This window comes from Bacillus rossius, assembly GCF_032445375.1.
Source record: "Bacillus rossius redtenbacheri isolate Brsri chromosome 4 unlocalized genomic scaffold, Brsri_v3 Brsri_v3_scf4_1, whole genome shotgun sequence".
NCBI classification, from domain to species: domain Eukaryota; kingdom Metazoa; phylum Arthropoda; class Insecta; order Phasmatodea; family Bacillidae; genus Bacillus; species Bacillus rossius.
The window spans coordinates 28101243-28111769 of NW_026962010.1; the positions used below are offsets into that span (position 1 = coordinate 28101243).

Here is a 10527-nt window from a genome sequence, read left to right on the forward strand (position 1 = left end):
TTAATTACTTGATCCTGATGGCATGATCCTGAATATGTTGATGCTGTGATACATGATGCTGGCTCTTTTAATTTATTACATCATAAGATCCTGGACATAACAAAAACTCAAATATCACAATACAAGCAAATTATGTCACAGGCATTCTGGAAATTTTTTTCCTCCCTATATACATTTTATAGGATCATACTTGAATATGTGACACATAACATTTGCCTACTTAAAGTACTGCAACACTCTCTCTGAGAAATTGTAAAATGTGTTGGGAAGGAAAAAAAAATTATCTTTGAATATTTAATTCTTATTTTTTCCCCCCAGAAAAATGGTTTTCTTTCCGAATTTCCATAATGAAATTGTGTAAATGGTTGGTTAGGTTGAATTAGCTACATTAAATTTTTTTGAAATAACGTGAATGGGTGGTTGTTAGATTATGTACATTATAAATGTGTAATTCCTAATCAACTGCCAATGCTATTTTGAAGTATAACCCTACCAACAATTCTTACAATATCACAGATTTGTAATACATAAACCTAACCACTTGTTCAAATGACTTCTACTGGTAAACTATTTGTATTATCATGACGTCCTCTAAGAGAATGGTTGTAAAACATGCCAAGAAGTTTTTTTTTTAAAAAAAGCTTTTTTTTTTTCTTTTTTTTTCTATGTCAATAATATTTTTAATCTAGAAGTGTAGCTAAATATTGTACCGGTAGTAGAACAATATAGGGAACTCAGGTCTTGCAACATGGCGAACGCTGGCGACACCAAACTGTTAATATCTGTAGTCATCCCACAGCCCCTCAGAATCTGTAGCACAGTTCAAGAACATGAGATTGTAGAATACATTTATAATGAACTTAATCCATCTTAATTAAAATTAATAATATTGTGTTTTGACTGAACCTGTCTTTGATGTGCCTCTTTTATGGGGAACTTCATCCTGAAAAACTTGCTTGCAATGACTCAATCTCCATTAATCCTGCCCCCTCAGGAAGGCCAGCTCTAAATCTTTGTCAGTCTCGACTTCTTCCTTGATTCCAACACAGTTGTGTGGAGGAGCATCATAAAATTTCTTACCTGCAACCTGATCCCAAGAAGTGGGGCATGGTTCAATAATCATACCATCAATTTACAATATTTAACGGACCAATATATTATATTTAGAAATGTTAGACACACACTTCTGACAACGAAATAATGCAGCGGCGGGGTTCTGACTTCAATTAAAAAACTCACTTTTACATCAGTTCAATTAATCAATACTTTCGATTACCCAGGATTTGAAGCTGTTTGGATAAAAATTTAATCTAATTCTATTAGTAGTAGTTATGCTTTTACAATTGTATGTTTTGTTTTCAAATAGCCTACCTATCTTAAACATTTAAATTAAAAAACTTAAAGTGTCTATGTGTAATAATGCTATAAATATGTTCTGATTAACCTATAATGTTAATAAATCAATCAAAACACTTTCTAAATATATATATAGGTAAAAAAAAGAATGTTTACCTCTGTTTTTTTACAAAGTAATTACTGTTTGTGGTTTGAAAGTAATATCTGTGGTGTGTTGTGTTTGTTCTCAGGTTCTGGTCCACAGCCTGACCGACCTCTGCTGGGACTTGTGCATTGACAAGCCAACTTCTCGCACAGATTCCAAAACAGAGCGGTGCCTCTCCAACTGTGTTGACAGGTTTTTGGATTGCACTAACTTTGTGTTGAACAGGTTTAGTAAAACAGCATTTGCTGCTTCTGCTGATGAAGTTACGTTTGAGTGAGCTTCTGTAGTTACACGTTGTATTTGCAAAAGTGACTTGGTGGTGTGAGCAGCAGCAATGTTTTCGAGCATCAGGGGCTTCCTGGGCAGACACAAGAGGAAGTTCATCATCTCAGGGATGGTGGTGGGGGGAGCGGTGCTTGTCGTGAGATACGTGGGTCACAAGCTGGAGCAGTGGCGCGAGGAAGAGACGACGGAGATACTGGAGCGTGCTCAGCGGCGCTCACACTTCGAGAGCACAGAGCGCACATGCGACCAGACCATCGTGTCGCTGGCCCCGACGGTGCAGGAGACCATCTGCGGTCTCACTGACACGGACAGGATCGTGGAGCAGCTGAAGACTGCGCAACCCGACCAGAAACTGGAGCTGTGGGCTCAACTGAAGGTTCTGACGTTCACACGGGCATGCGTACTGGCATACGGAGGAGCGATGCTGGTGGCGACTCTCAGGGTGCAGCTGAGCGTCATCGGGGGCTACATGTACCAGGATCATGCGGGTCCCGGCAGGGTGTCCAGCGCTCTGCAGGAAAGCTACCTGTCGCTGTGCCACCACTTCTTGAGCCATGGCGTCAAGGAGCTGTGCACCCTGATCCAGGACAAGGTCGTGGCAGCCACCCGCAACTTGTCGCTCAAACAGAAGCTCACCCTGCAAGACGTGGAGCAGCTGTTCTGGACCATCCAGGCCCAGGTGGCGACAGACACTCTCGAGCCACTTCGGAACATGTCTCGATACGTCCTGCTGCCGGCGCTCGATGCTCTGTCGTACAACCTGAGCGACCACGACTCGGAAGTGCTGGCGAGGATTGCCGCGGAGACGGCGGACATCCTGGACAGTGACGAGGTGGCCTCTGTGGCCTCATCCAGTGTCGCTCACGCCTTCTCGGCACTCATCGACGGCCTGTGTGAGGGCTTCTGTGCAGTGCGCAGCAGCAAGGAGTCCCTCAATGACCCTGTGCCCGGCCACTCTCGAGCACCTCCACGCCCCAATGGTACACTGCCATTTTCCCATCCGAATGCAGTGTTGATGCCGCTTGCCAAGCTGATCCCACTTGTAAACAGTGTGATTCACAACTTCATCAGTGGAGACAGGCAGGCACCCTGGCTTTACCACCACCTTATCAATGACAAGTTCAAGGTTCTCTCTGCAAATATTTACGAGGCTTTCTGCCAAAAACCATGAAGTTAAGTCAGCCACTGCACACAAAACATTCCGTAAAGTGTGAGTGATATCTAGTATCTCATTTTTTTTGTTTTTGTACAAAATTATGAAACAACTAAACTCTTAAGCTTGCTGCAGTTGTGTGATGCATTTAATTTGGTTTCATATATTGTTACCTTCTTAATATAGTCATTTAAACTGTGAAAGTGTTGTTTACCAAAATGTAAGAGCTGATAAAAGTGTATTATATAACAAAATATTGTGATGGAGTTGGTCAAATGGTAAACCATAAGGTTACTTTTTTTTAGTAGTGTACTTCTGTGATATAAGAGTTGGGAATTAAATTTGGTTTTGCTAGATCAGGACTCATGTTATTTACTCAGGCCAGTAAATACTAAACATATACCATAGTAAATGAATTAAATGAGAATTAAATGATTTGTGTTCTGATTGAATATATATATATATATTGCTAGTGCTGGTTAAAATGTCATAAGAAAACCCAATAATGGACAAACTAGATGATTATGCAAAAACAAAAAAATTCTGTGAATGCAAAAAGAAAAATATTACAAGACAGACACAGTGGGCTGACAATGACAAGACAGTTGCAAGAACATTAAATAACGAGAAAAGTGACCTTGGACAAAAGAAGACAAACACAGAGACACACAGGCAAACTCAATGATGTGACAAAAAAGTTATTCTGGGCATCACGGCGACAACAGCAGAGACGAACGCATTAGGCTTTTTACGACAATAGTTGCAAAAATTTTCCACCCTCAGGCATAAACAGACTGATGGACACTGGAAAACAGGTGGTATACACTGGTGGAAAATAAAATCCCAACACAAAACAGGAATTGTGTTAGATAAAAGAAATTTGGGAGACATGTTTGCACATGTGAAAGATGACATCCGTTACAATTTGTGCACTAGTCAATAAAAAGTGGTGTTAGTAATGCCATTATGACCTTGCAAAGCAAGTTTGCTTTACACTTGGTAAGTGTTAGTCATCATCCAGTGTTGATGTTATAAAGTAGGTGTGAATCAAATGTGCCTTTAAAGAGACTAAGAAGGCAGTAACAGCAGCTTACTGAGTTTTAACAAGGCCATGTAATAGGGCTACGAGAAGGTTGATGTTCTTTCTGCGATATTGTAGAAAGACTTGGTAGGGATGTATCCACAGTGGATAGAGCTTGGCAGAAATCGTCACAGGAAGGCTTTGCCTAGAGAAGGCCAGTTTCCGGCCTCACAATGGCCACTCCGGAGAGGGAAGACTTCCATGTTCGCAGCATGGCTGAGGTGCATCGTACTGCATCTGCAGCAGCCAGTAGAGTTTCAGTCAGCACCAGAGGACACAACGATTATGTGATGGACAGCTCCGAGCCATAAGTCCTGCAGTGTTCATGTCACTAACTCTGCATCACTGCCATCTGTGAACTGAGTGGTGTCAAGCTGGAGCTCATTGGAGGGCGGAGCGGAGATCTGTTGTGTTCTCAGGTGAGAGCATTTCTGTCTTGGTACCAGCGATGGCTGTAGAGTGGTAAGGAGGAGGTCAAATGAGCGCTTGGAACCAAACTGCCTGCGGCATCGACACACTGGACCACACCAGGAGTTGTGGTTCGGGAAATGATTTCCTTTGACAACAGGAGCACTCTCATCATTATCCTAAGAACCTTGATGTACGTCATACTGAACCAGTTGTGCTGCGATATTCATTTGCAGTATTCAAGAGGGTGTTTTCCAACATACCGCTGCTGTCACCCATTGAGCTTTACAGTGTGTAGACCAGTTGCCTTGGCCTGAAGATCACATATGGGTAGGGACAGGAACTTTTCGGTGAGTAAAATTAGTGAAAAGCGGTGAGCAAAAATGCCAAAAGTGGTGAGAAAAAATGCCAAAAGCGGTGAGGAAAAAAAAAAGCGGCGAAATGTATCTACGTGTACCCTTTTTAAGAAAAAGTTAAATGAACTCAGTAATGAATAGTCAAAATGTTTAGAACTAATATTTAGAAGTGAAAAACCCTTCAAACTTAAAAGTAGCTACTCTTCCAGAATGTCAAAACTTTTGGGTTTAGAGGGAAGGTTTGTCAATAAAATATATTCCTAACTCAGGTGGTATGCTAGGCCAAAAAGTTAGGTTTCTTTAGTTTTAGGTTTGGTTGGTTTAGGTGAGTCTTATTTTATATTTGGTAAGTTTAGCTTAGGTTAGTTTTAAAATGCCCATTTCCAACTAGCTTAAATTGGGTTTTGTTTTGAGAGCTTCTAAATTTAAGCCACTCCATGATTACAAATATTGATGTAGGCATAAATACAAAACTTCAACATATTTCTTCATCCAGCTTAATTACTGGGGTCCTGAAGTTTATGAAGTGGGATGTTCGCTTTGAGGAACACCTCAGTGGTCTCCATAGCAAAACGATGCGCTTCAGTTTTCTTTTTTCTTTTTTTTTGCTTGCTGCGCACAAACACCAATAGTATGCTGCAGTGCTGCAGTAGCGGGGGAAGAAATGCATGACTTTTAGTGCTTTTCACTGCTTATGTGCTTAACAATTGAGGGGTTGTTACCACAATGCCGAAATACCACAACGCCAAACATACAATAACGCCGAATGTCAAAATTGACCACAACGCCGACAGCTAGAAAACTGCTGTGTACCATAACGCTGAAATAACAACTGAATGAATTTGTGTGTGTTTCTTAAATGTACCTTAACGCCGAAATACCACAATCAAACCTAACCTTACCTAAACTAGCGTAATATAACCTAACCATACTTAACCTAGCCTATCCTAACATAACCTAGTCAAACCTAACCTAATCTAACCTTTGTGGAAGTCCTGGAATGACATTTTTCGGCTTTTATGTATTTCGGCGTTGCGGTAATTCGGCGTTGTGGTACACAGTAGTTTTCTAGCGTGCCGGCGTTGTGGTCAATTTGGCATTCGGCGTTATTGTACGTTTGGCGTTGTGGTGCGTCCCCTAATTGAGTCTCTACGGTCCCAACTGACTCTGCAATTACAGTATTTACAAAATAAAACTGCCTTATCTGTCGAATAGAGACCATCAGAAGAAAATTCTTAGGCCCTATCTAGTGTGTTTATGTCATACTTCGTTCAGTTACCGCAACGAATAGCCACGAGGCGCTGCAGACAGGACTGGCCCCGATTCTTATTGGCTAGCTAGACTTGCGTCCTATTGGCTGCCTTGATTAATTTAAATAGTTGGAACGAAATGAAATGGTGCTCATAGAAGAGACATGGTATAGAAAAATAATATCGTAGAGTTGATATTAAGTAGAAAATATTTAATGTTCAGTATTTACATGTTTTACGTTTTGTGCCGTTTAAAAGTGATCTTGAACGTTATGCGTCTAAATAACCATGAATACTTTCTATTTATAAAATGAAACCCCGAAAAAATGAATGATATCATCTGCAATTAATCTGTATTTGAATTACATTTTTAATTATCGTTTGGACGGCCTAATTAATGACATAAATTTCATTAAAATAGTTACGTTTGTAACAAGAACGTCATTAGAATTACATATATTTGGGGGGGGGGGGGGGGTGTATTTTTGTTGATAATACTTGAAGACCCACGTTTGATTTCCCGCATTTTTTATAAACTGTAAACCAGCTTACAGCAGAATTCAGTAATGTAATATAAACTTAGTTTTCAGAAATTCTAGTAAAATATCTTGTCACTTACGTGATAATACATTTTCTGCTAATAAGCATCTGTATCGGCACCAAAGGAATGTTCACAATATTGAACCAGTAATTGAAAACTCACCTTCAATAAAGTGTCCAATATGTGAATTGTTAGTGTTTAAGCAAAATAACTTAATTTTTAATTTCAGGATATGCCATGATACAGAAATTGAGAAACAGCTGTCTTTCAATAAACTCGAATGTAAAATTGCTGACTTTAGACTTATTTTCTGTGACAATACATCTTCATTTAAATCAACACTTGCTTTCCTTTCAGCTTTGATTTAATTTAAGTTGCTAGACTTGCAATTGAGCTTACCCGGTGGCAAGAAGTTCCTTCCCCCGCACCCCTTTAAAATGCCTTCTCAGTTCCCTTGCATCTCTCACACCCAGCATTCCCTCCACCATCCCATTCCACTCCCTCCCTATCCTCACCAAGAAGGCCTACCTCTCCATTCACATCCATACCATCTGAAGCTTCATCCTTTATACCCCCTCCCTTCTGTGTATCCTAGTTCTCAGCTGATCTTAGCTCCCCTCTACCTTTATCACCTTAAACAGCCTGACTAACCTTGCCGCCCTCTTCCTCTCCTGTATTAATTCCCATCCAAACGCCTTGATCATCTCAGACGGACTGTGCATTTCCCTCTCTTTCCCTTTCCTTCTCCTCCACATGCCCATCACTGCTCTATGCTACACCTTCTCAGGCTCCCATCAGCCTGACCAACATAGAGTTTTCCTCTTTCCTGCTCCCTGTAGTGTCCTGCCAAGCAATGGGCAATGCCAGGGCCCTCCTATCCATGCTCACTACCTGTTCAACCTGCTTTACCCATCCTAGGTTATTTTCTAGGGTCACCCCAAAGTATCAATAATCATTGGCTTCCTTTATTTCCTACCCCTTCCAGTTATACATTTCCCTCCTAATTAAAATGACATCTCTCTGCTTTCCCCTATCTTCCACTTCCACTAAAACTTCTATCCACCCCACCATCACAGCATTAGAATTTTGAACAGATAAGTTTACTACAGAATAGGTTAATAAACAATCTTAATTTTTACACTATTAACATTTGTAACGTCTTATTTTCTTCATTATTTGTAGGTTCAATAATACTGTGATAATTTTTCTCTTTGCAAATAAAAATGTTTAATATAACTTTTTAAAAAAATGTACTATCTGAACTGAAATGATCTAGAACATGCCGTCACCCGGCCTCTGTGGAAGGCCCGGGAAGTACCTGATGGGTGCTACGGGCTTCACGGTGCTGCTGTTGTCCTGGGGGGCGCCAGGTTAGTGGGACACTAGGCCGTTGGTGATGGGTCGTGGGTACTCACTCTGCCCCCGCGTGCCCCGCCAGGTACGCAGCTGGAAATCTACCCTGAAATTCCTTACTTGGCTGTGAGGCCACTCGGCCGTGTGGAGGACGGAATGGTGCAGAATAATCGTAGACGACACAGTTTATATTAAATTGGCTTTTAATCCACGGACTTCCCCATGGGTACGCTGTACTCCCTACACATTCACTACGCTATGGCAGAATCACTACAAAAGCTATGATAATGCGCTATGCGGCGTCTGAGCCGTTGTACTGTTACACTAACACACGCTGATTACAAAACAAAACACGACACTAACATAACACTGAATTTGCCGCGGCAGTCTCACGGGGACATGATTACTAGTTCGCTGGAGACGACCAGCGCCGAAAGTTAATTGTCTTAGGAGGGCTCAATGAGCGTGATCCTAAATTCTAGTCTACACTTAAGTGAGGTTGTAGCCGGCAGGCGTATGCGCGGCGATCTTAATGAAAACGAGTTGGCTGGAGTCGGCCAGTGCTGTAAATTGCGTGGTTGGCGACGCGGTGCGGAATCGCCAAGGAAACGGTCGAGATAAGCCCGGGTCCGCAAAATACACGCTGAGTCTACGTGAGCAGCAATGAATTAAAAAAGGTTTGGTTATTAAATCAAGTACAGAGTGAACAATCGGTGGAACAAAAGTGAAGGCTGCTCACGGACACACGTATTGACACGGCGCGGAGTGGTTGGAGACTGCAGAACATGGCCGCCTCGCAAGGGAGGGAAACTTTCACATCCTTTGTGAGTCGGCGCCAAAAACTTATATCAACTTAATTTGCTCTATTATAAGCTGAAAACACGTTCCAGGTGCTCAATTAAAAGGTAGCACCTGGTAATTGGGTGCTTAAGTCTTAACAACTGTTTTATAGTATTTAATTATTTGAATTGTGGCATCAAGTTGACGACTGTAAATTTATTAACATATTGTCTCACTGTGAACTGTTTTAGTTGGATTTCTCCTAATCTGACTTGATCATTGTCACGGGCAATTTAATTAAGGCCGGTGGCCGCGGTGACTGGTAATGGGGTTCGTTGTCTACTCCGTGCGTGCGGAGCTCGCACTGGGTAGCTACGACGCACTTGTTTAATGCCTGTAAATTCATAATTGTGTTCTAATGTCCTGTTCCTTAATTGTTTTATGGGGTTGACCCCCCGGGGTTTCGTGCCCTGAAGGTTATTTGCGTCTTATGGGGTCATGCCCGAGGCGCTCGCCTGACTCATTCCCGCTGGGCTAGGTGTGTGCTCCGAAAACGGGATCTGGTACTAGCGGTGCGGAGCACGGGCTTAGAGGCCATGGTCGGGACGACGTCAAACAAAATATGTGCACCTCAAGTGTTATATTTTCGGCACTCATGTTGACCAGTGGTACAAAACACTTTTTTTTTTTCTCAGGAAGAAAGGACATAAACCTTCTCATATATGGGATATTTTTAGTAGTGCTTTATTACATATTTAATTTTTTTTGCTAGAATTTCATGCTTGGAAACTTACAATTGAGAAAGAGACATCATCTTCACATGTTACTCAACACTGGAGCAAAAAAACCAACTGATTGTGTATCAAAACTTGTATACAGGTAAATATCACTCTTCAGAGGATGATAAACCTCCTGTATGTATCTGCTTTTCCAAGTGAAAATTGCTTCTGATTAAAAACATCATAAATTATACACATAAATATTTGCAGTAGCCATAATAGTAAAAAATAATTCCAATGATACTGAGTGACACATTACAACACTAAGCAAACCATGAATATATTTGGAAAATAGTTACCTATTACTCATTTAAAAGTAAGTTATTAAATATAAATTCTGTACCCTTTACTGATTACTTTCTGCAATGGACTTAAGTTCAGAGTTTGATTTGTTCATACTAGGGTGACCCAATTCTGTAAACCATCTATTAGGCAAAACCATACTTCTTGATGTGTGAAGACTCTGTGAGATTGCATACATGTGTCCATCTGGTGTAATGTAGTTTTATAGCAGTGAAAGAATTTTGTTGATCTGTAAGTAGTTTTTGAGTTTACTTTTACAAATCCACACTCTCTCTTTATAATATTTGTACACAGTAATCACTGTATGAACAAAATATAATTAATAACTTTTCTTATATCATAATACATACTCTGGTAAATATTTAAATAGCTCTACACAATAAATATATCAGCATATCTGTATCTTTTACAGTTGTTTGAAAATGACAATGTGGGCTTGATCACTACAACATATCGTTTACGTGTAAGTACTGTCGGGAGGGGGAGGGAGTTTTCGGATTGACGTACGTCTAGACCTTGGGCGCCACCACGTGGACCGGCTACCGACTCTGCCCCAGGGCCTTGACGTGACCCATGTGGAGATAGGCTCGACTTTTCCCCTGCGTGGATATGCTAAAACTCACCGGCCCGCTCTCAGCGGTGGTCACGCTGTGTTACTGCTTGTGGGGTCTTGAGGCGCCCCACACACCTCCAACCCTGTACCGGAAAGCTCGTGGTTGAGAATTGAGTGCAACGAG

The 10527-nt window shown here is 41.3% G+C and overlaps 1 protein-coding gene across 1 annotated transcript; it reads left to right on the forward strand.

Annotated features, from left to right (window-relative positions):
• Positions 1 to 1589: 1589 nt before the first annotated feature.
• Positions 1590 to 3295, forward strand: LOC134541644 (peroxisomal biogenesis factor 3). Its single transcript, XM_063385221.1, has one exon. The coding sequence runs from the start codon at positions 1836 to 1838 to the stop codon at positions 2955 to 2957; it is 1122 nt and encodes a 373-aa protein (XP_063241291.1). The 5' UTR covers positions 1590 to 1835; the 3' UTR covers positions 2958 to 3295.
• Positions 3296 to 10527: the final 7232 nt, after the last annotated feature.

What these genes read in the sequence shown, in the direction of transcription:
- LOC134541644 (XM_063385221.1), top strand. Translation starts at nt 1,836, where the DNA reads ATGTTTTCGAGCATCAGGGGCTTCCTGGGCAGACACAAGAGGAAGTTC.